The 26485-nt window shown below is 43.2% G+C and overlaps 1 protein-coding gene across 2 annotated transcripts in view; it reads left to right on the top strand.

Annotated features, from left to right (window-relative positions):
• Positions 1–26485, top strand: part of LOC109628733 (E3 ubiquitin-protein ligase RNF43) — an 81583-nt gene that overhangs the window by 51690 nt on the left and 3408 nt on the right. The window contains exons 2-8 of one of the 2 annotated variants that reach the window (XM_020086052.2): positions 270–383; positions 22604–22678; positions 22823–22957; positions 23099–23200; positions 23302–23472; positions 23955–24057; positions 24391–25899. In XM_020086052.2, coding sequence (XP_019941611.2) covers positions 270–383; positions 22604–22678; positions 22823–22957; positions 23099–23200; positions 23302–23472; positions 23955–24057; positions 24391–25899 — 2209 coding nt within the window. Of the gene's footprint in view, positions 1–269; positions 384–22603; positions 22679–22822; positions 22958–23098; positions 23201–23301; positions 23473–23954; positions 24079–24390; positions 25900–26485 lie in introns of both variants that reach the window. The other variant, XM_020086051.2, reaches the window with a different exon arrangement.

The raw sequence follows: 26485 nt of genomic DNA, 5'->3' as shown, positions 1-26485 counted from the left end.
TTTGCTAGCAAATCCCTAGAATGTCTCAGTATTTTTAAGATATACATAAATCAAACATGTTGGATTGGGTCAGAAGAACAATGTCAGTGTGCTGAGGTGGAAGGAGTTGCAGATGTGCTATTTGTGTACCTTGGCATTTGGGCTTCTCTTGAACGCCATACACCTAAAACTGTGGACAGAAAAATGTTCCCACCCGACACATTTGCGAAGGGTTTAATTTTCAAATTCTCTCATAACCTTTGTCTCTCTCTTCTTCACTTCCTTTGCAGTATCACCCTTTGTCTCTGTGCAACACAAGCGAGGATGAACGGCAAGAGAGCGAGTTCATCACCATTGTCAAGCTGGAGCACAGGGTACCCCGCTGCCTGCCACTGCCCGATAAGGTACACACACACTCACACACACACACACTCACACACACACACACACACACACACGTGACTTTGACTCTTTCACGCATTACTCCCTAATTAAAACTCTGAGAAACTCCCCTCCCCTTGACCCCATCCTCTCTCAGACACAGCAGCAGACAGATAAACCATCTCGCCATCTTGTCTTTCTCCCGCAGTATCCCTTCCGCTCTTGGATTAGGACTTTAAAGACAAGATGGTTTTTAGAGGGAATTATTTGGCAGGAGTGTAATGTTTTGTTCGGGACACTGATCTTTCAGAGTGAGGGCTTGGACAGGAGGGGACGGGCTTAGCTCAGCGCTGCTATGTAGCAAGTGGCAGTGAGCCCTGGCTTTGGATGTGAGGCTTTCAAGCAGCAGCTGTCACTGGTCCGAGCCCAGCCAGCCAGCCAGAACCAGACACTTGGTGCTCTCCGTCTCTGCTCCCCTTTAATATGAGCGCAGTCAGAGCTCCATAGATTCCACCCACAATGGTTTAGATGTATGTATAAGTGCAACAGAGTTGACCTAAATCTCCCTTATGTTTAAGTTTTATACCATACACACAGGCTGGCACATCCTAACTTTAAAGCAGTATGATTTAAAACTGTTGCTATTTTTTCCTCGGTTTTAAAGTGGTGACAAATTAGCAGGCAGGAGTATAGTTAGGCGACTGCCTTTTTTTAGCCTGTGTTTTCTTTTCCCCTAATTTAAAGCCATGTTTAGGAGCTTCCCGCCGTGGCGACGATGTAGAGACATTCCCACACTTCCCCGCTCCTTTCTTCCTCCTCCTGTCGCTCGCTCTCCCTCAGTGGGAGCTGACCGGGGGGGAAGAGGGCTGTCACTCAGGGCCGGCTCTAGAAAACAGTTTTGATTAAAGCCTTAATGGCAACACTGTGTTGTCCCGTAAACAAAACAAGGGCTCTCCCTCATGCAAAAGAACCTGCGGACAAAAGGCTGCTGCTTCCGAGTGCTTTCTCCCTCCCTGCAGATCCTCTTTGAAATCAGAAGTGAAAGAGGGAGGAAGAAGAGGGAGCAATGGGGGGGCATCCTTCTTGTTGTTTTGGTTGCCTGGAAAGTATGTGTTGCAATAAACTCTGCTCCAGCCACCTGCATCCCTGCTTCCTCAGTGAGATTCAAAGCTTCGGGTCGCGGTGGATTTATTGGGGATTCATCATGCAGCTGTTGAGGAGTTTGCTCTTGGCCGTTTGAAGGCGATGAATCAGACGCTTTGGGATGTGCGGTGCGTGGGTCGGCCTCGCTCTCTCTCAATGGGACTTGTTTACAGTTTAGTCTGACTGCAGCAGCCCGCCCAACTGATCTATAGATACTCTGACGGCCACAGAGGGTTCGTGTTGCACCGCACACACTCAGAATAGGCTGTAAACCAAACAAAGTAAAAACGCAGAACCATCAAGGATAAGATTTCATTGTTTTCCTTTGTTTGCATTTTGGGTTTGCGGAGGTTCCTACCCCCGGCATCAGAGGGAGATTCCTCTGCTGATTGGCAGTGATCTGGCACATCTCTCTGCTGCGCTTGGTTTTACTGGATGGGTCTCACAGTATCTCTGAATACACTGGAAAGTTGGACAAATTAGGAAGAAAACATGCACTTTCTCCAGATACCCTCAAATTAAAGTGGTACGTGAGGCCTGTAAGCGTCGCCCCCTCTTTCTGACAACCTCTTACCCAGATTGACACATTTGTATGAACTGTAGGAGTTCTGAATTATCAGTGAAATTTCGACGTTTAGTAGAATTTTAGTATTTAGTATTAGTAATTTTAATATTATCAGGGTGTAGGTTTGGTTTGAAAGTGGTGAGACTACCTTAACCCAAACCTTAACCTTACTTGGATTACATTTTTATCAAATTTTTCACCTGCAGGCATAAATCCAAACATCTCTATCAATGTTAAGTGGACTGTATTTATATAGATATTTTCCAGTCTTATCAACCATTTAAAGCGCTTTACAGTACAAGTCACATTCAGCCATTTATACACACACACATTCAGGCCTTGTGATGGACTGGCAACCTGTCCACAATGTACACTGCCTCTCGCCCAATGTCAGCTGGGATTGGTTCCAGCTCCCTGCCGTCTCTCAAAAAGATAAGCGGAATTGATAACGGGTGGATGAAACAGCATTCACACAGTGCTTCCATATGCAACAGTTTTTCTATCACACCATTCAAACACTGTCGGCACAGTCGTTAGGGGCAATATGGGGTTCAGTATCTTCAGAATGTGGATTTGAGGAGCCAGGGATCAGACCACTGACCTTCTGGTTGGTGGACGACCCTCTCTATCTCCTGAGCCACAGCCGCCCTATCAATAAAGTAGGGTTGCCTAGTAACTAAAGTAAAGTCTGCAAATATCTATGCAGCAATAGTCGTTGTGTGTTCGCTAAATCTAGTTAACTTATACAAAAACTGTAGGAATTATTTTAAATGTTTTTGTCTTTAAAATTTCAATCCAAAGAGTACCTACACTTCGCACTGTTTCTTCCAAGCGATCTTTGCTTCAGATACATCTCTCTCTATGCAAATGCATGAATCAAACCTCCTCTGCTCCAGTGGTTTTGCATCATTACACAACATAACACAAGCAGAGGCCACAGGCTTTCTCTGCCAACATGTTGTGCTACAGTAGACGATATCCGTCTGCTTTCCACCAGCCAGCCGGCCAGCCAGTTTTTTTCTGTTTACACCAAAGCCCTGGAAAATGTTCTCAAGCTAAGTCACAGAGCGATACATGACTCGACGAGAAACAGCATCACTGCAGTGCCAGGAGTTTATTTACCTCCAACTTAATAATCTCTGCTTTTAGACTCTCTGCCACTCACACTGTAGCTCTGTGAAACTGCATCAACCTATGAGGAATCCATGGTTTTGTGGAAACAGCTCTTTTATAGTCATTGAAGTTTTGGCCCGTGTCTGAACTTGTTGACTCTCACAGAGGGCCTCGCTTATTGATTCTGCTCCTCTCGGATAAAAAAGGGGGTTTGGGCCTGATTGTGCATTAATCCTGCTTCTTTAATTGGGCTTTTCATGTGTGCACGCTCACGTTTGTGCATATTTTTTATTGGATCACATTACATCAAATTTCCCAAATCTATCTTTTGGCCATTTTGTGAGGAGGCAAGCTTGGCGTTCCAAAGACAGCGTCAGTCACAGGTATTGAGATACAAACAACGCTGCCTAGTATTTATTATGTCATTATACAATGTGATTGTCAAACTGAATATGATACCTTCGATTAATATGCTCATAAACAAGATGATTGGCAGCATACAGCCAACACTAATAGGATACATTCACGTTGTTAATATTGTGCCAAACAGCCTGAAGCTTGAAATCTTTTTAGATCAAGTTGAATTTCTATATATGGATCTGTTTGTCATATTTTTTATGGAAGATCAGACGATGTTGTATAATAAGTTAGGAGATGGTGAGCATGATAAACAAGACCTGTTTAGATGACTGATATTTATGAATGTGTGCAATTTAGTGCAGATCCAAAATAAAAACTTGATCTATAGCTAATTTAAATGTGGTTTCATGTGGTTTTATTTGCATAAGCATGAGGATTGTATTGACGATTATAATCAATCACACCCAATTTTAATAATGAGCTAATTAAAGATGAACAAAAAGTGAAAAGAAAGGTGGGTAAATTATATTATTGGAAAAATGGAAAAATAAAAACAGCAGTGGAGGTCCACAGCTGTGATCGAACCAGGCAGTAATGTGTAATACACTCAAACCATATATTCGTGAGTCCTCTGATTCATAATGGTGTCTATTTTCTCCAGAGGAAACAGACGTGCATATTAAAACAGCAAATGTGAAAGCTTCCATCTGTGCCTGCAGAATGACTAACTAAAGAACGAATAACAATAGATCTACTTTGTCCAGTACAACTCTTAAAAACTACTCCAACTCTGGGGAAATTTGTCGATTTCACTGTGGCCTAAACTCTCAGGCCAGGAAGAATATAGTCCCAGCAATGGGAAGTGCTTGAAAACAAGGGAAGCCCATTCAGGGAGGAATAAATCAAGGCCCTCATGACAATGTTTTTGTCATCTCATGTCTGATTGTCTGTAGGGGGTGACACTGACCTCAGGCTATTCCAGCCTGCTGTTTTTTAGCAAAGACAGGGGCTGGAAATGCAATGGCAGCTGCCTTTGGCTTCTTTTCCTCCAGTAGCCCAGTCCAACATCTCCAGTTCATCGGAGACAAGTTGAGGAGGAGGAGGAACACAGGGGAACATCTGGAAAATGGAGGAAATTTCAGCTTTTAAGAGCAAATGCAAAAAGCAGCAGGTACACAATGGACATTTTGGCCTGTATGAAATGCGTCAGTGTGAGAAGACTTTGTTCACTTTGATTTCTCTCCCAAGAAAAGTCATTATTTGCTTGTCTCTGCCAGATAGTTGCATGGTTGTCTTCAAAGGGATAAAATATGACTCTCTCTTTCTTTCTTCTGCGAGTCAAATGTGGACACGAACATATGCAACCTCGGCTGTGCCTCACTAATCGACCAGCAAGGACCGTGCTCCTCTTAAACCATTGCATGCACCTTAGATTATTCCTTTAATCTTCCAAGCATACAAAAAAAACACACTGGAGCATTTTAGCTGTTTTCAATATGAGATAAATCATAAATCACTGCATAAAAAGTTTGCAAACCACGCAGGGACATTTCAAAATCTGTTTTTCACTCCTCTGAGCGAAAGGTACAAGCCCTTTTCTTCCTGTTATCCTGAGGGTCATATTCTTTATGCTCCCTGTCAGATCGGTTTACACTGCTTTGATCATCTCATCTTGAATGCAATTGCTTCAAAAGTGATGTAGAAAGTTGCTCTGGGCTTTAATTTGTCAAGCCTCCCTTTCTATCAAGCTCTGACAAGTGTACCAAATATTATTTTCTTGCTTTTCACTGCTGAGAGAAAGTGCCTTTTGGACATTTCCTCCCTTCAGCATCATTCATTCTCTCTTCAGAGAAGACGAAACTAACTCACCACGTTCCACTGTTTGTGCCTGTTTGACCCGGACGACGCAGTCTTTTCCCTCCCATTTCCTCTGCTGCTAAAGTTAGGCGCTGTCTCAGCTCGCCATATCACAGTGGAGATAACCCAGTAGGAAGTACTTAGCTTTGGGTCCAGCAGCCTAATGACTGCCTTCTTTTCAGTCAGTGCACTCATTATGGTTCTTACTGTAGCCATGATGTAATTTGTAGTTTGATAGCCATGTCTCTGAGGGCCATCGTATTTATTTTGTCTGTGAGATAGATGTTGTTCTGACTGTAGAGGCCTCCAGTCCTCTCCCTCTTCTTCCTTTCATGATGGTGCAGATATTAAAAGGGAAGTGTCACAAACACACACACGCACACAGGGTTTTTCATAGAACAATGGGCACCTTTGTCAGTTTGTTCCTTTATATCTATCATCCTACACAAGCAGAATTCTAACAACCCCCCATGCCCATCCTCACTCCTCGGCAAACAGTGGTAAGATTGGCTGCAGTCAGCTTTTAACCTGTACTGTAATGACAGTGCTGGTACTGCACCCTTGTATGTACATGTATCCACACACGTGTACTAAGTGTGTGAGGAGCAGCTGGCTTATATTAAGTTAGTCAGTGTGCAGTTTTATAGTAACAGCTTTTTATTTATTCATTTTATTATTATTTTTATGTATTAAGGGAAGCGTTATATATGTACATCCATGTTTTAAATGTATATTTATGAAACATTTGTGTATTTTCTTGAAACCTGATGGAATATAACTTGAAGAAGAACCCATAACTCTAAAACTCAAAAAAAAAACCTGCACGCTAATATACATATATATGAAAAGGAGATTTGGTGTGGATCAGAATAATGACCTGAATTTTGTGAAATATATATATTTTTTATAAGTATTTTTATAGATATGATCTTTGTTCCAGCTGTATGCCAGCTTACACTTAGAGGTTTACCTAAAACACTCCTGTTTTTGGTCTGTCACCTCTCTTACTCGTGGAACTCTTAAAGGCAGCTTCAGTCCACTGTAGTTAGTTTGAGTGAAAAGCAGCAGCCCGTTGTCACTGACGTTCATGAGGTATCTGCTGTGTTAGAATTCCAAGGACAGGAAAACAGGGTGATAAGTCTTGTCTGTTGTCATCACACGTGCAGGAGAATGCTTTCCCATGGGATTCAGCCAAAGAATATTTTGGACGAGGAAGAGTCCTGAGCAACAGGAATGTTATTCACATTCCAGCAGCCAAAATTACCTAGGGTTGCTGTGTGGGAGGGCTTGTACACAATTTCAGGAGGAGTTTCTGCTCATTAGGTCCAGATAGTTGCTGTATTCATACTGTTCTGTGTTGTTGTTGTTGTCAGGTGTCCGGCTTTCACCACTCGAGCGGCTCGTTATCAGAGGGAAACCTGGTTTTCCGCCAAGGTCACCAGCTGGTTAAGGTGCACGTTCGCAGACATGGATCTGTTGACGGGGCGGCGAAGTAGCTATACTATGCAGAAGGATTTTTTTGTTCACTTGACTTTTTGAGCCGCTCAACAATTAAACTGCTTTCAGACTCCAGATAATCTCCTGACATTCACCAGAGGGACTATATGTGAGAACACAAATGTCCAAGTAAGGGGCTCCAGAGTTTCACCTGCCAGACCCCTTGTAAAACCTCCAGATAATGTCAGAGTGAGCCAATGTGAGAATACAGCTGGGATCCTCTGGAGGATTCGCTGCCAATGGCATTTCTAACACCTGACAGTCGCAAAACTGAAAAAGACAAAAGGAATACAAATATAAAAAGCAAAGCTTTGCTCGTAGAGGACAGTGATGAAGTTGTCATGAAAGTGTTATGGTGCAATGCTTGTGTCTATGTGGTGAAAACAAAAATAATTTAATATTTAAATGAATACATTTAAAAGCACCACCCCTCACCTGAACGCCCCAGAGATTTCTGTCTTGTTGTGAATTCATCTGAGCTGAGAACCTCCTTCTGCGTTGTTCATGTGTAGAAGGCAAACTCCAGAGAAAGTCCGGACCCAGTTGTGTGGACATTCTCCAGAGTTCACGTCTGAAAAACGGCTTACGAAATATGTCAGGTTTCTTTCCTCGATGGAGGAAGTGCATTCTTCTTTTTCTGTGCTTTGCATTTCTCTGTCAGGTGTTGGCTTTGTAAGGAAAGCAGTAGGTCTGTGTGCAGCAAAACAAGCACTGAATTGAATGTGTCTGTTCAGGTGAGCAGGTGGGAAACAAAAAGACAGGTGGTCACAGAAATCTCCGGGGGTGGAAAGAATTACCTCCTGTTTTCTTGCTGAGGGGGAAGGAAAGTGGGTTGGGATTCTTGGAGATATATTTCTGACCTCTGGAGCAACAAGGTGAGTCTACACAAAGATAAATGGAGAAGGAAATAGAGGTTAAATCACTCAATGCCACGCGGAGGCTGTTAAAATCCATGACATGCCTGTTGTATGTTACCTTTGAGGTAGGTCCACCTCACAGCTGCATTCCTCTCAAAAACCACACTTGCTGGCCCAAGGCTGCTGCAAACTCGAGTGCAAGCGAGTGACCACATCTGTTTGTTTGTTTATTCAAAAATCAGTCATGCACAATTCCACCTGCAGCTGACAAGAAGCATTTTAACTGCAGGTCGTCAAGCTGAGAGGATCATCAACACAGTGAGACTTGAAAGTCTGGTGGTTAGAGAGGCCTTCAGGTCACAGCTAAACAGATGTCACCTTGACCTGCAGCGCCGCTGTCGTTCATCTCAGTTCAGCGCTGTCATCACTTCCACCAATGAGGTGTGAGTGATTTGCAGAAGGGTCTGCTCTCTGCAGTGCACTATGCACTCATCCTGTCACCTTAAATAGGTGGAAAATTCTCCAGCCTAAAGGTGCAAGTGCTACTTTTGGAGGATATTTTCAGCAGCATTAACACGCCCCAGCTGCGGCTGCTGTTCTCATCCACATCTCTCGTCGGTTTCTCGGCTGATGCCAGCGTTGCTAAGCTAAACATTGACTCTGAGCTGATGGCAAACTGTCCACACGTACGGACAATGTGCGAGATGTGTCGCTTGCTGTGAAAGTAGATTTTCAGATGCTGGCTGTCTTTTCCCAGGGGCTGCATGGCGATTAGCAGCGTGTTGCTCCCACTTCCTCACTTTTCCACTCTTCCTCGTTTCTGGCTCTGCTTGGCTTAGTTTGTCAGCCGCGTCACCACAAAGCTTCCAATACACAAACAGTGAGATGTCCGCTGTGCCGCTTTGTGGGAAGTACCTCTCCAAAATAGAAGCTGGAATATCACATGCTTGTGCATATATGTGTGGATTGCAAAATATGCCCACCTTAATATTTTGTCCAGAGCACCGCTTTTTCTAATGAAGAGTGAAGAAAGTGTGAATTGTTCCCAATTCAGTTTCACAGATTTCCTGTCAATGTTTTTAAACATAAAGGAACATACATTGTCTTACTTTTTGGAAAGTCATGCTCTAAGCTTTAACCCACTGGTGGGGTGTTAGAAGTTGAGCATTGTTTTTTAGCCTTATTAAATTTGTGCAAAGTAGGACCATTATATTATTATTGAGTTGAGCAGCTCATGTATGCACTAAAGTCGTAGATGCAAGGGGAACTATCTCAAGATTCTTTCGATGCAGGATAAAACCTTTTGAATGTAGATTTAACAGCATTGTGTGAAGTCCTTTTTCCACTGTTTAATAAACCCACAACACCCACTAAAATCTAAAATGCAGGTGAACACGCTTTTTTGACAAGACAGTGAGGTGATAACCGCCTCAGCTGTCAGTGCATTCTTGATGTTAAAGATGACGCACTGGAGTAAAAAATTTTGGTGTAAAAGAGGTATAACAGAACTTTCCATTGTTTTTAATACACCTGCATGAACCTCCCTCTTCCAGGTCATACAGCATCTTTGCCTCTCTTCCTCTGATTATATGGATGTTTTCATAATAAAAGCAGTTCTAACAGTTATTAAGGTTAGTTGTTAACGCCCTCTCAACCCTCCTGTTGACTCCTGCAACTGAGGAAATGGAACAGGAATACAAGTGATTTTTTCCACTGTGATTGAACAGTTTTTGATGTCAAACTTCTTTTAATGTCAAATTAACTTAACTGAAATCAGTAGTTTCCCATTTTCAGGAGATGACTATGGTAATTATACATCTGAAGTCCATTTAGCTCACATTGTTTAAAATGTTTAAACTCAAGTTGAACTGGTTTGAAATGTTTTACAGTCTGCTATCTCGCAGATGACCTCGAAATGGGGTCATTTATGTTTAATCTCAGCAGTTTGACTGGTACTAATCAAGCTACAAGAAGAGAGAGAATCATTTCTCTGACAAGCAAATGTGTGTTTGCGATTTTGCACACACACCTACAAACATTTCTACGTTGGCCCGTGTGAGCGTCTCTGCACGCTAGGCTGCTTATCTGCTCCCCGAGGGCGAGCACGCCGCTGTCTCCTGGCATTCGAGAAAACATCTCTAGGCATTCTTAAGGCGGCACATCTCTCACTTGTCACTTCAAAGGGAGCGTGTGGAGGTCAGGGTTTCATCAGACTGTTGTCGGCGCTCTGCGCAGATGATCTGAGAAGAATGCGGACCTAAAAATAGAATGCCATGTCATGAGGAGAGACGGAGTCCAGATGATGCAGTTCAGTGCCAGATTGCTGCTATTAAAATACCGCCATCATCCCAAAGGGTTGGGAGACACCTCGAGCTGGCGGCAGGAGCGGTGTGTGTGGGGGGGAGGTGATGGTGTGGTCGCAGCTTGATGATGAGGTGGAGTGACGAAGGATGTGTGAAATGTTGGGACAGCTGTTGGAGAGTTTGTCAAAGGGACAACTTTTGTGCCCTTCCTTATCAGATCAGTGTTTTTGGGGGCATTACTGGTGAGAGTCCATCCCTGGTCCTCACACTGCCTACAGAGCTGAAGATGTTTTTCCACATGGCTACAGCATATTTAGCATCATATGATGATGCTTAATGGCCCTGCAGTTATAACTGTACTATATCACTGCCTCTCCCTGATGAATGAGATGTTCATAGGGCAGTAACATATTATTACTGCAGTATTACCACTTTGATCTCGCAGCAGTTTGAACCCTGGAGTTTTTCAGAGGGGCGGCTTGTCGGAATAGCTTTGCAGACGGGATCGGGCCTGGTCTTGCCCCAGTTGTGGGGAGAGCAGGCCTGGAGGTGTGCAGAGGCGCTAGCGTGCAGGAAAACCTGACTGCACAGGCATCACCCTGCCGTCTTGTGGACCGTTGGTTCCCTGTATTTGAATAACATCGACGGAATAATTGATCATAATATGATTTAAACTGATGTGTCTGATTTTCCTTCATTTCCTCTGTTGGGAGATTCATGGTGCCTCCACCTGCTGTAGAAGCTTTTATTGAGAGGGAGGGTTTTATCGTTGCAGACCCTTAATGTGAAGGTGCTGCCCTTGGATCCCTGCTCAGCGCCAGGACATTCCTCTATTAATGACAAAGGCGAATGGTATAAGCCTCATGGTGAAACATGAAGAGGCAGAGGAGAAGGGAACAGAAGGCAGGAGAGTCTCAGGAGAGGTGGAGAGGTGAATGGGTTGATTCGGAGGAGTGGCAGGCAAGGCCAGAGGGTGATCTGCATCAGTCCTGTCTGTCTATACCTCTTCAAGGTCAGGTCTAGCTTTGTCTAATTTGTTTCTTTGATTTAACCCTCTGACGTCTTTCACCTCACTTTTTCCTTCCCGCCAGACCCACACTCGCTGCTGCTCCCCTCTGTTTACCGAGTTCCCCTTCCACCCTCCCATCCTCCATGGCTTCGTCTGGCTCATCCCAGCGCTCATTGTGCTGGCTGAGCCGCTGGCCCTCTTTAAGATCTGCATTAGAATGTTGTTTTTATATAACAGCAAGCGGAGGCATGTGGAGTCTCTTTTGAACTGCTCGGCAAACAGATGGAGGTTTTCACGCTGCCTTTATGAGATTAAGTGAAACATTCCCATAAAAAAAGACATTTCCCCCCTGTCCCTTCACCCTCCACTGTCTCACTTTCTCTCTGTCTACTCTTTCTTCATCTGTCTCTTTTACTCTCTCTTTTTTTGTGAGCTCTGGCTCGCCTCAGGCTTGGGCAAGGGCACACTGCTGCTGAAAGTGAAGTGCAAAGAAGACAGGTTTGTGTTACCAATAACTACTTCCCCAGGCAAGCGAGCGAGCACTTTGCATTTCCAGGAGTTTAAAGCGAAGCAGCAAACAGGTCTTGTGAGTCCGGCACTGCAGGCGTAGGGAGTGAGTGCTTGTTTTTCCTCTGCAGTATGAACCTGTTTAACTCTGACTCAGGTTGGTTACAGTGCCAAGTGCCCCCTCACTTGCTTTTAACAGGGGTTTGACAAAACAGACTCACAGGGCAGACAGTGTGCCTCTACAGTATGCAATTCACCCAGAATACAATGAGACTATTTAGTTATTCTTGGGCATTAAACGCCCTAAAGCTATCAAGCACAGTTATTTTTGATTTTGATTTTTTATTATTATTGTTATATTATATAATAATGTTATTTTTTATGTTGACCCACATTTTATAATGATGGATTCCAGGTAAAATCCAAAAAGTCAAACTCTAGTGTACATGTGAAATTACGCACTGACCTTGTTTTGATAATGATATATTAATGTTGTGAATATGTTTGGATGATGGTGATGAAGTTGGTAAATGTAACAGGCCGACATTCAGAAGTCGATGAACCAGCATGTAACCTGTTTTATAACATAAAAAAACAGTACACAAGGAAGGACATATCCCGTACTTGTGCTGTAGCTGAAGGGATGTTGGTCAGACTGAAATAGTTTAACAACCATCATGAAGTTTAGTCATTCATGTTCCTCATGAAGGGGGAATTCTGTTGACCTTTGGTGACTGTTGCTCTAGTGCCACCTTGAGGCTCACATTTGTGTTTTGGAGTGGAATGTGTCAACAACTGGACGGATTTCCATTAATTTTTTTGTTGGGAAATTCATGTTCCGTTCAGGATTAGTTTTCAGTGACTGTGATGATTCCAAATCCTTCATCTGACATCATTGTCAGGTAAAAATTTGGTTACCAAATTTGTGCTTATTGTATTAGCATGATAACATAGTTTCATGCGAAAAATAACTGTGACATAAGCATGTTAGAGATATATGTATGATACTTAATGAACAGTGGGGGAACATAACAACAAGAATACGTTTTTTTATACAATTGAAGACATATTGTATTATATTATTGTATTGCTTTTTTTTTAGCCGCTTATTTTATTACAAATGATATATTGTTGTATATTTAAAAAGTCCACAGTATGTTAAACTGTTAAAAAGCCCCACCTCTTCATACATCAATTTTACACCAACATTTAACAATACATTTTTGGATACTTAGTACTTAATACATTGAAGTATTGCATTGAATGCAACTGTATTTATATCAATACAATGTAGTGTAGAAAATTAAAGGCAGTGGACATGTGTTCCCCCAATTCCAATAAATGATATATATGCTGTTTTCTTCTTCTTTGTCAATGATTTGAATTTAAGAGGATAAAAACACACCTGGGTCATGTAGAAGCCTTAAAGTGTGAATGAGTAAAATCAGTTGTTTCTCTCTGTATGTTAATATCAAATATGAGCATTGAAGATGGAGCAGGTGTGATTTTCGTAAACAAACCTTTACTTGTTTATGTGAAATTTGATTTGCACTGACTCGCAGTTGTTGTGCAATGGTAGAAACATGTGTGATATTCTTGATATTTGAAATCAAAGTCTTTATACATATATCTCTCCCTCATTTACAGGCAGTGTTAGTTGTCACTAGTGGGTCTGCGTGTGAGTGTGCGTGTTTGTGCATGTGTGTGTGTGTTTGCTCTGCAGAAAGACATGGCTTACTGCACGGCCTGTTCCAAGAATGAATTCCTGGAGGCTTACAAGAGCTGTTGAATGAGATGGAGGGCTCAGGGCAGGAATGATGGGAGGGCAGGAGAGAGAGAGGAGGGAGGGAGGCTGCTGTACACTATAGGAGGGGTGTCAGGCTCTCACTTACAGGCCTGATTAAATAACAGGATGCTTTATGAAAACAAGAACATTATCTGCCTCTTAAAAGGCCGGGAAAGGCCCTCTAATTGGCTTCCCCCAAGACTCTGCGTTGCCGCCCGTTGGTGAGGGGAAAAGAAAATCCTCTGCCAGTCACAGACTGAGAGATTTTATACAGGACACTTGTCCCTCTAAGTTTTACTTTCATCAGCACTATAGGAATGTATCATCGCACTGATACTGAGCCTATGAAAAGGGCGTCCATCTCCACTCAAAGGAGGATTATTCTTCATTTCCTCATTGGATGCGACACAAACAATAAAAGAGATAACGGCTGCTCTGTAGGAATCAGACAGTTTCTCTTGGGGGACCTTTTAAAAAGAAGGCCCTCTAGATGTTTGGAAAAGTGAGAAGAAAGTGTTGGAGGTGGAGTTCCGTATGTTTGTGTTCCCCCACTAGATCAGAAGAATCTGTACATACAGGGATTTAACTCCCGTCTTTACGTTTCACTCCCTGCCATCACATCCAGGTGGTTGATTTAATTCTGCTTATTAAAGGCAAATGTTGCCATAATTAAGGTATATCAAGATAGTCATCACTGTAATTAGTTTGAGTTTCATATGCGTAGACAGCTGTTGGTAAAACACTGCTGGACTGACAATGTGAAAAACTATACTCTGACTCTGGGGTTTTTCAATTCATTTCTTCCTGGAGAAGCCAGGTCTGTGGTTTTGGGAAATCCTAACTTACAGTGCCAAACATTCAGAAACAGAGCTCTCTCCCATTTCATAACAAAATTCAACAGTGTGTTAGAAGTTCACACTTTGTTAACAGATGTATTTTCATAAGCTTTTACCAGTTGGTCAGACAAAGTAAGACATTTTAAGATGTCAGCGTGGGCTCGTGCTTACATTTTATACACGAAACATCCTCAGCTAAGGAGGTTTTGTTTTCATCTGTATTTGTTTTTTGTGTGGTGCTTAGCAGGAGTACGCAAAAACTACTGGACAGATTACCATGAAACTTGGTGGAAGGATGCAAATGGGTCATGAAAAAAACAATTATATTTTGGTGGAGATCCAGATCAGGAGGCGGATTTAGGAAAACATTTTTCGCTTTATTTAACATCATGAGATAGGGCGTTATTCACCACTCTCTCTCATTTCTCAGTGAATCATTCATGGATCTTAAAATATCAGGTATGTTTAGAGGACATATATTTTTCTATTTATGAATGGTGCAATATAGTGCAGATACAAATTAAAATCTGGATCTAGTGAATTTAAATGCGGTTTCATAAAGACGGTAGGTGCTCTACTGAGTGCCCTTGTAATTATATATAATATTTAGCTGTGACTTAAAATTCTCATATTCTAATCTCTGTATATGTTTATGTAAAACTATGTAATACATAATACTTTTTTTCTTTTAAGCTAACCATCTCTTGATATACAGAATATATGTGCGTTTGTGTGTGTGAGAGATTGAGGGCCTCTCAGCTCCATCATCACGGATGTCGCTGGGGGCCACATCAGTCTCCTCTGCCCCAAGGGTGCGGGCACTCGATGCCCAGCTCTTTGATGTTTCCAGGATGTGTTAAGCAAACGGCAGCGTATCAGATGGCACTGGTCCTTCTCTGTCGACCTGTGTTTTGCATTATCAATGCGTCACAGGGCAGCCAGTGCCTGCTAACAAGGGGGGGGGTGAGAGACAAGGAAAGTGGAAAGAGAGAGAAAGGAGGGGTGAGCTTCAATACTGTGAGTTCTCTGAATGACCCCTCTTACCTCCAGACAGCCAGATCAGGTTCATAACTTTTTCCAGTAAGTGTGTCTCTCGCTCTCTCTCCTCTGCATAGGAGAGTGTCTGTGTGTGTGTGTGTGTTAGTGTGTGTGTGTGTGTGTGTGTGTGGGTGCCAGGATGAATGGGAGACAGCAGGAGGAGGAGTATGTGATTCAGGTCCACCCCTCAGGCTCAATACTTTTCCTGAGAGCGTAGAATCTGCTCACCTGCCCTGACTTGTTTGCCCCCCCCCCCCTCTCTCTCTTGCCCCCCACCCCTCCAGCAGCCCCACATCAAAGTAACCCTGTGAGTAATAGATACCCAGCACCGGCCCCACCCTTCCCTCCTTCCAACCAACTTAACTGCCGCACAGCCAGTGGCAAGCACCCGGCAATCAGGCAGCGCGGGCACACACACACACACACACACACACACACACACACACACACACACACACACACACACACACATGCAGCAATTATTCGCACACAATCGTTCCCAAATATACAACAAAATGGACACAATGTTTAAAGCAAGCCTGTGTTATACTTAATAAGTCTACTTTGATATAAAGAAATGTAAAATGGATATCATTGAGAGAATTTAAACTTTTCCTGACTATTTGATGTTTATGTTCTTTACTTATTAAAAAAAGTACAGTTTATTTAAAAATAATTTTAAATATCAATAATGACTATAAAATCGTCATATACTGTATATATATATAAAGCACCCCACAAATGTATTTTTCGGTATAGGATTAAAACATCAAAACATTAAAAAAACAAATCATCCCTATGTTCTGAATTGTCCATTTGAATTGTATGATTGGTTACTAATATATAATACAATTAAATATATTATTTTAGGGCTGCTTACATTGTTTGCATATAAGGCATACAAATCCCTGAATTTCTTCTGTAGGCCACATAAAAAGCACAAATAAGGGTAGTCATGTTTGTTTTTTCACAAGGCAGAGGTCTTCGTGGGTCACTGACTAACTTGAGATCTGATTCAAGTTCATCCAGGTCCAATTATTCCCAATTAAATCAGGTTTTCCTTTTATTGCTATGAGTCTGACACACAGGTCTGTGCCCCAGTATGTTTGAAACCTGAGTATCAGCTGTTTTGAAGTTATATTGGTTAGAAAATGATCTACCGTGTTTTTATCATCAGGTTAGCCACAACGTTTTATGGTGAAGGAGGTGCAAACACAACTTATTGCTATACCCTGGTTTTAGAAAATAAATAATAAAACAGCCCTGCAATAAATCCTCTCTCAACACAGATTAGTTTTTATTGTCTGTTGGTTTACTGTTATGGTCATTTTGAAGGGTACAGTATAATGTCAGGTGCTGTTGTTAATGGGGTTATTCTGAGATGTGTTCCTAATGTCAAACTTAATCTACCTACTAACATCAGATCAGCGAATTCAAACTTATATTTAAAACACACATGTGAACAGTAATCAAATAAATTCAGTTTCATCTTATGAAAAACATTGACGATAAAATCTTTTGCAGATAAACCGGGTAGGATGAACACAAAGTTTTCTAACTTAACTCTGCCCTATAGAATGTTTATAGAAAGCTGCAAAGTCCAGCTCAAGAACTGTTTGAAGACAAGCAGCTCTGTGGCATTAACACAATTCAAGAAAACAGGCAGGTACTGCAATAGTTTATATAAATGCAATTGACAAAATATTTACATTGCTCTTGTGAGCATGTTAGCATGTTGACGATAGCATGTAGCTCAAAGCATCCAAGCCCGGCACGAAACTCTCCGTCTTGTTTAATTAGCAGGTTGTCATTCTGGAGGTAACACTGAAAAGTTGACATGAGGTGAGTCAACTCTGTTTCACGGACACATGATGACGATCTTCATGCTGTCATCACACAACAGCTATAGCTGACCAGCGGGGGAAACCTCCAAACTGATATGATACGCTCCCAAATCATTTTCACCAGTCATCGTAACCCCCCCCCCCTGCCTCCGGCTGCTCCTCATTTAACCATGCGGTGTTGTTCCAGTGCCTCAGTAATGGTTCCAGTGTGCCAGGCCGCTCAGGAGAAATGACAGAGCAGAGTCTCGGCCTCAGACCTGTAGGCCCGGAGCTCTGTACTCTGTCATTAGACGCTTTAATGCTGCAGCAGCACCACAGCATACTCTCCTCCCTCCTCTCCCTGTCCTTCTCTTTTTTCTTTACCTCTTTCACTCTCACTCCTTATTCCCACACATATTATTCCATGCTATAATTTAGTCATGGTGAATGAGAGTCACGCTGGGAAACCAGACCAACTGGGTCCCCACAAGTAAAGTTAGACCTAGTTAAACAGGGTTCAGCATCATGTTTTAGGAGGATGAGGAGGAGTTTTCAGAGCCCAGGAAAGTTTTCTGTCCTGGTGTGTGGTGCTTTGTAATTAACTGCTATAAAGACTTTCAAAATAAAAGAAGCCTTGCTCATAAATTGAGAATGTTCTAACTTGCTAGTTGCATTGCTAAAATGTATTAATTATAGCGCCATCATTTAGCCATTAGAGTAAAAATAGGAACAATGGAAACATTTCTTCAAAACTGTTACAATACATTTTTGGTACCATTCATTTTCTTGTTACATTTCTTTTTCAGTCTGTGAACGGAATGTCTGGAGTGCAAATATTTCACCAATTGTTTTCAAATTATGAAAAATGTCAATGGCTCCTTACGCAGATAAATAATTGAGCTTTTGATATGTGGTCATTATGGCCTTTTATTGCATGACTCACATAAAACCCACTGTCAAAAGTCAAAGGTTATGAAGGTACTGGGTTACTTTGTTCTGTAATCATAGATGTGCAACTAATGTAACAGATGTTTCTCCGAGGTAAGACCGAATGCGTGTATGTGTGTGTAACATTATCATTATTGCCCTGTCCTTTTCCTCCCTGTTACGTCGGAATTTGGCTGCAGATGAAGGCAGTTAGCCGCCGGCTGGCCCGGCTGTGCCATCAGCACCACATTAAACTCACGACAAACACTGTGGCATTAACCAGCAGAGCGATCTTGTCAGGCGATGGAAAAAAAAAGAAGCTTGTCCCATCCCTCATGTGAAATAAAGACATCACAGCAGCGTAGTTTGTTTCTGCTTGGTCGGGAACACACTGTGATGCCAGGCCTGGCTCACACACACCGCACTTCACCAGCGATGTAAACAAACAGCGCTGGCTGCATGGCCCCAAACAGGCCACCCACTGCTGGAGAGGGCAGATCACTGCAGGTGGAGCAGACGCTTGATTGGTCTGCTTTTATGAATCTTTGCTTCCTGTCAGCTGCTGGAGGACTTTTTTGATGGCAAATGTTTTGATTTGTAGAGGCATTAGTGAGAGGTGGTGCCGAATATGTGGATCGTTTACCGACTAACCTCATAAGAACAAGAACCACTTGGATTTACAGAGCTTTGATTCATACTCATGGCCTTCATAAGCAGATGGAGTTTACTTTAGTTTAGTTTTAGTATAAAATTTAATATAATTAAGTATGCAGTATGCCACACAACTTAAAGAGTAACCCCTTTAAATTGTGACCTATAACATACAGCTTATAGTTCGTTCCTATTTATCTTCAGTACAGTACTGATATGTATACATAAGTCCAAGAGATGTAAACATAATTTCACACAAAGTTAGGAAATGTAGGTTTAACAATCTGGGAACTTAATATATAGATAAATAATTGTTTATTACAGGCTATGATTTACTGAGCAACAGTTTAAAATATAGAGGCACTTATACTTTAAGTATTTATAATCAGTGATTACAAAAAAAACATATTCTTCTTTTACTTGTAATAAAACACACCGAAGTTGTGGGTTGTAATTTAAAGTGTTCCTGATTTGTCTGTAAGTCAGTATTCATAGTGCTGGGTGTGCTGTGCACTAGAACAAAAAAGTCAAACTGTGTGTGTGTGCACACGTGCATGCGTGTGTGTGTGCACACGTGCATGCGTGTGTGTGTGCACACGTGCATGCGTGTGTGTGTGCACACGTGCATGCATATGTATGTGTGTGTTTGTGACCTTACGGTGCCTCTTCCAAGCTCTGTGCCCTCAGGTGTGTTTATGTTTGTGTCAGCAGCTCCACAAGAACCTGCTCCTCCTCCGTATCGTCCGAAGTAATCCCCACTCAGTGTCAGAACTCTCAGTAGAACATCCTCCCCTCCTTCAAAATGACAGATAAAAGTAGCAACGCACCATTGTGGCCTGTGCTTTGTTTGTTAGTTTTCCAGTGATGACGTCTGCACTGTTCAACTCAGCAAACCACAGTCATTTCTGACGCCATAGTTGTTTTTACTGAAACGCCAAATATTGTCACGTCTGTCTCACTTCCATCTATAACAAAAGTCTAGATGTTGAAACACTTAGTCTTGTTAGCGTCTGAACCTGTGCTTTTCATCGCAGCATTAAAAGTTAAATATATCACCCATTAATCATGTAATGAGATCTCTCAGGCCTCTTTCAGGGTCTGTGGTTCAGTCGAGGCATATCTGTCTGCGACCACACTGTGGTGCCGCTACTGCTAATACTGTGATATAATAAGACCGCAGCAGCAGCCAGTAGAGACATAGGATGATATATTCTTGAAATGGCCGTTAGTCTGGACTTTGAGAACTCTCTTCTCTGTGTGTGTGTGTGTGTGTGTGTGTGATTGCGTGTGTGTGCGTGCGTGATGGTTAGGGTTAGGCATTTAGTTTGGATGGTTAGGGTAAGTGCCTAGGGAATGCATCATGCCAATGAGTGTCCTCACTAAGATAGAAGTACAAACATGTGTGTGTGCTCTTGTACAGATATCATTGTGAGGACCATTGTGAGCCTTAAACCTACGAAGTGAGGACATTTTGGCCGGTCCTCACTTTCTGGCCCACCTTTAATGGACTGTAACTTTGGAGGTTAAGATTTGGTTGAAAGATTAGGCTTAGAATTAGGTTAGGGTGAGGCATTTACCTGTGTTATGCATTGAGAATGCATTATGCCAATGTCCTCACTAAGATAGAAGTACAAATGTGTGTGTGTGTGTGTGTGTGTGTGTGTGTGTGTGTGTGTGGTGCACCACAAGAGCAGGCTTTCCTGCATTTATTACCACCAGTACAGGACGTATTGGGCACAGTGCTGCACAGAGAACTTTTGAACCCCAGGTAAAGCAAAATCCCACATGTCAAAGATCCTGCTTCTTTTTTTCTTCCTCTCCTCTGTGACCACACCCCATTTAGACCCACGCACATGCTGCATTTAGTGTTACTATGAAACGCAGACAAAAAAGCTACTGCTCATGAGCTGGAAGCCAGATCAGAGGGGATATGATGAATTCCTATTTGACCTCTTCCTGGCCACTGCTACTGTGGCCTTTAAATACCAACTGAGGTTCAGTGGGACAATGTTGCAAACTCAAAACTGCACAAACACACACACACACACACACACATATTGTGTGAACATACACATGGCAATTCAGAGTACACTTTCCTTTGAGGGAATAAATGAAGCAGGAGTACGCTTTGGATATTTTATGTATACAAAGGAAAAACCTCTTTCCTCCTTGTCAGGCGTCAACTTTCTCTTTCTAAAGTGTTAAAAACTGATCCTAGGTCAGTGCCACCACTCCACAAAAGAGTGTTCTCCCATTAACTTGATTAATGGATGCTGAGTGATGCTTTTACCTGATTTTCTTTTGTGTGTGGGAGGGTGCCCGCTTTCCTGTCATGGTGCCGGGAGAATTAGGCGAAGAGTCACGGTTTAGTGTTCTGTTTGACCTGGGTGATTAGGTGTTTAAACGTGTCTCCTCCTTCTTTAGCGATGGCAGATGGTAGACGCTTGAGAGCTCATGATGAGACACTGATGAAAAGGCTGCTGTTTGTTTTCTCATCATGCTGGCGAAAGCATTTCTGGGCTTTTTGTAAGAGCATGCTGACAACAAAAACAACATTCAGGCAAAAATAGACAAAATAGCAGTGGCAACACCCACACACAGTCACACACACACACACACACACCAACACACACACCAACACACACACCAACACAACACACATAAAGTATGTAGGGACCACAGCCTTCAGAACTGAAAATATCTTTATATGTATTATTATACACACTTAAAAAACTGAAACCATTAGCCAGCCAACACATAAAAATGATCGTAACTGTCATAAAACCTTTTGTTTTTGTCTTGTAAAATAAAGAAAGAAAGAATCTGATAGGGCTGAATTGTACCTTTTGGGTTTATTTTTATCGCTGCTGTTTTACTGACTCACTGGCTGTCCTGCCGATCAACTTAGAGTCACTCTTTCTACAGCACTTATACAGCTTTCAGTAGAAACATATAAATAATAAATCCTTGTTGTATTCAACAGGGATTTACAATCTAGGGGATGTTTAAGTGAAACTGTGTCACCTTTTGAGACAGAAACAGCAAAGTGAATCAAAATGAACACCTACCCAGTCAATACATTTTGCTGCTACAACTTGGACTGGTGTGGCCAGTGGTTGATGATGGCTTATATTGGCTAATGTTAGCTGACCATGTATGTATTAAAGTGGTAACTCATATTGATGAAGTGATGGTCAAACAGTGGAACATTTAGAAGCTAATCAAAGCTTTTTTCCTTGGGAGGTGCAGGAGAACAAAACCTGAGCAGAGTGGGAATTTAATATCAGAAACATGGTGAATGTTAACGTAGATCCACATCAGCTGGCTGTGTGAATAGGAAACTTTTGGCTGATACTATTGCATGTCAGTTACTACAACTTGATAATCAAATAGTAATTTGATGGTGTTTTGATTCCCTGTCCTGCTGTTGCCAGGGTTAGCAGGTTTTCAGCTTAGAATTATAATTGACACACTGTAAGACGACACAATTAAATTAATGTGGGAGTCCCTGCAGAACATTTTCTCATCTCAATTTGAACACAAATTATCCCTTATTATCCTGGTAGATTGAATCGCCTCACCCCCCTTTTCAGTCGCTCCACATTTCTCCTCTTTTCACTCAAATAATTCTCCACTGTTTCATTTAGCTGCTCTCTCCAGCGCGAGACAGAGGCAGCAGATTAGTGTCGTGGTATTCCTCCTAACCGCCTCTAGTCAGGGTGTCTTGCTTCCAGAGTCAGGTGGAAAAGTGACAGGAGGAGCTGCACTTTGGTCTGTGTTGATAGGCCGGAGGCTCATGGCTTGACTGCCACCTAGTGATGGTTTTAAGACACTGACACTAGTTCTCATCACCTATCCACTGTAACATCAACTGACCTCTAAAGGAGCAATGTTTTCTGTCACTTTTATCCATAACAAGGAGTTGGAGGAGTAGGAGTTAATGAACCTGTCTGGTGTGTTGTCTCCTTCAGGCTCGCATGGCACTGGACAAAGGAGCTCAGGCTGTTATCTTTGACGTCAGTGATGATGCCAATGCTGCTGCTGAGGTGAGCGTGCAGCCACAGTTAAAGCTACACCTTTAATAACAATAACATTTCAGATTAATTAGCCTTGAGAACATGGAGATTTTCTCCCACACTCATGTCGTTTCTCCTCTCGCTTACACACCTGCTTTGACAACACACACACAGCTGCGAGAAACAGACGCCCTTCCCCGACCAGTCGTGCTGGTGGAGGCCGAGGATGCAGAGGAGCTGATGGGTTTGGTCAGCAATAACGAGGAGGCCAAAGTTCGCATTGAGATCAAGGTGGAACAGTCTCGATGGGTAAGCGCCGCCGCACATGCCCTTCTGTCATGAGCTCTAATGAGCTGTGAAATTAAATTAAACTAAGATTTGGGAATATGGGAAACTGGCTTTGTATTATTATAAATATTGTCTCTCTTTCCATCTTTTTTCCTATGTCAGCCACATTATGACATGGGTATCCTGCTGACCATCATCCTGGCTATTCTCACCATCGTCTTAATCTTTGCCTTCCGTTACAAGTGCAAGTCCAACAGGACCTGGGTGAGTGAAACGATAGCATCAGTGGAAGTATAAAGTTTACAGACACAGCTCAGTTGGAGGTCTTTCAATGTTTTTTCTAAGTCTCCCCTTCTTGTGTGCAGGACTCTGTCCACCAGCAGACCATGAGGGCCATCAATCGACTGGAGACCAAAACCTATAGCTCTCAGGGCTGCTCAGGCTCGCAGCGCCACCGAGCGGCCTGGGGGTCAGCCAGCAGCTCCAACTCGAGCCCTGTCTGCGCTATTTGTCTGGAGGAGTTCCAGGACGGGCAGGTAAGAGGAGAGAGTTAGTTGGTTGGTTTGTTTGTTTGGCTACAGGATTACGCAAAACCTACGGAATGACATTTCCACGAAACTTGGTTGATTGGAACACGAAAGAACTGATAAAATTTTGGCATGAAAAACTTTTACGTTGTTTAAACATTAACATTGCAAGACAGGACCTTTTTGGCAATATCCTGGTGAATGATTCATTGATCTCAATGAAAATAAAATCAGGCATATTCAGGGAACTCATTTATATGAGTGTGCCGATCCAAATAAAAATCTGGATCTAAATGTTGCATCATAGGAGGGTACACTTTTTTCAGCCTATAATTACCACCATTGTGTTACTGAGATTATGTGGTTTCAGTGGGGAAATCAACAGTTTTTCAACGGCAGAGTGATGCGCTCTTTATATTTACTTATTGAAATGTGCAGATGGTTTTTGTGACATATTTTTAAATCTTACTTCTGTCTCCTTTTCTTCTCAGCACCTGAGGATCATCTCCTGCGCTCATGAGTTCCATAAAGACTGTGTCGACCCCTGGCTGGTGCAGCACCGCACCTGTCCCCTCTGCATGCACAACATCATGGGTGAGGACAAGCATATTTACAGTTAAGTTTTTCAGTTTTTATTTAAAGAACACTCATTAAACTGTACGCTGCAAGAATATGTATGTTTTAGATACATTTTCAACAATTAATGACACTTTCAAAGCATATAGAAGCTTTTGCCAGTTTAAATGTTGAAATGTGGAATTCAATTTTATATATATTCACAGTTTTATAAGTAACAATTTAGGTTTGTTTTAGACGTTTTACTGAGATTCATTTGTGAACCTCATCTTAATAATTGCTCTATAAGCAGAGGTAACTGTTGTAGCTGTATAGTGCTGTGTTGATTCTAATTGCTGCTGTGATCCACAGGGCCAGAGCGGCAGACCCAGAGGAGCAGACTCCAGCAGAGTCCAGAGCAAAGTCAAGGCTTCCTCCAACCTCAGCCTTACAGCAGCCCGCACAACCACCCTTTCCCTCAGCATGCTATCCCCTTCTCTTTAAGGACCCACTACCCACGTGGACCCTCTGGACCATATCCCTCTCTGGGCCACTACAGTGGCTCTTCTCCCATGGACACGCAAACTCTTCGTTTCCTCACCAGCAGGCCGCTTGGCTCTGGCTGTGGGTACCGCCTTCCTGCAGAGGGTCCCGGAAGGCCCCACAGGATTGGAGGTAACTGCAGGACGTCCACTCACCACTACACGCCTCGTCGCTCCTGCCACAACTATCGTTCATCCTGTCCAACCCAGCGCAGTGCATCCTGCTCAAGACTGCACCACACTGCCTCTGGCACGCCACAGACCCGTGGAGCGCCTGCCCACAATCGGCAGGACGAGGGCAGCTGCTCAGGTGGAAGCTACCACACAGAACGCAGTGGATATCTGGCTGACGGGCCAGCAAGTGACTCCAGCTCAGGGCCCTGCCATGGCTCCTCCAGCGACTCAGTTCTTAACTGTACTGACGTGTCCCTGCAGGGAGTTTATGGCAGCTGGTCCACCTTCCGTAGCTCTCTGAGTAGTGACTACGATCCATTTGTATATTATGGGCCAGGTCCTGGGCGGGGCCCTCGGAGAAACAGCCTAGAGGCTGTTTCGCAAGCCCGGCCCAGGTCTCTGGATTCTGTGGTGAACAAAGCGGGCTGCCCTGAAGAACAGCCACAGACTGTGTTCAGCCACATCCACTACCACCGCCACAGACACCACCACTATGAGGAGGGGGAGCACAGCCAGGGCCCGAGCAGAGGCTCGGACGAGGAGCAGGGGGCATCTGCTGCTGCAGCACCTGCTGCTCTTGTCCTGGACAAAGACTCACCTGTGTGCCCTCCTAAGCACAGTCCCTGCCAGTGCCCAAAGCCAGACCCCACGGATCGGCCCAGCCCAGGACAGGGAGAGCGTCATGACCATGACCCCAGCAGTCCCACAGGACCTCCTGTCCTGATGTCCCCGATCCCCTTACAGCTTCAACCCCACTGCTGCCACCAGGGACATGGACGCCCCCCCGCTCCTCTTGGGCGAGTTAGTGGCTGTGTGCTTGATGGCCCCTCTGTCCGCTTCCACCAGAGCCTGGATCTGCCGGAGGACCGTAGCATCCACATTCACTACGGCCAGGGCCAAGGCTTCTGCTGCTCTCCCCCCGAGCTGCACCCTGCTTTGCTCCCAGTGCCCCTCATTCTGGACTCTGGAGGGATGGAGGAGTGGCCTTGCTGTGCTGGGGCCCATGTCGTGTGGCAAAAACGGGTGCAGCAGGCTCGCTCAGAGCCTCAACTCCTAGGACCGGGGACTTCTATGGACAGGCCACCCTGCAGGCTCCATCACGGGGCTGCCGCTGACTGCAACACAGACATTTGTTTATACTGCCAAACATTACACCACAATCAGGGTGGGTGTCTCTCTTATTTATCTTTAATAACATTACCAGGTGTCAAATGATAGTTGTTTTTTATGAACATTTTAATAACACATCTTGGAAAATCCAAAAGTGGTCAGATCATTAGAGGCTCAACACTAAAATCTACATCTGAAATACTTTTTCCTGAGCTAAACCCACCTCAATTAGCCAACTGGGTATGTACACCAGGCTTAGCACAGCACAGAGTGAGGAGTGACGACAATAACTGTGTAGCCTCAGAGTCTATTGGTGGATGTAGGGTAGAGGTGGTGGCTTTTGAAAAGCTATGTCAACATTAGCAAGAGTAGCAGCATAGTTTTCAGGTGAGAGGTGCAGCAGTAAGCCAGCATGGCAGCCAAATAGTGAGCAGAGTGTGCCCTGGCATAATGCAATGTGTGTGTTGCAGTGAGCTATTTGAGTTTAGCAGCAAACTGCAGTCGAGTGTTTCATGTAGCTTTGTAAATGAGCATAGCTGTAATAACAATAAGAAGAGTTCACTTTTCTTTCTTTTTACGTTTTGCTAACCTCATCAAAAACCTGTCGACTCATTTTAGTTTTTTATTAATATACTTTGAAT

This window comes from Paralichthys olivaceus, chromosome 15, assembly GCF_024713975.1.
Source record: "Paralichthys olivaceus isolate ysfri-2021 chromosome 15, ASM2471397v2, whole genome shotgun sequence".
Lineage (NCBI taxonomy): Eukaryota > Metazoa > Chordata > Actinopteri > Pleuronectiformes > Paralichthyidae > Paralichthys > Paralichthys olivaceus.
Note: the sequence above shows the minus strand (reverse complement) of the source record. Positions and strands in the feature narration are given on the sequence as shown.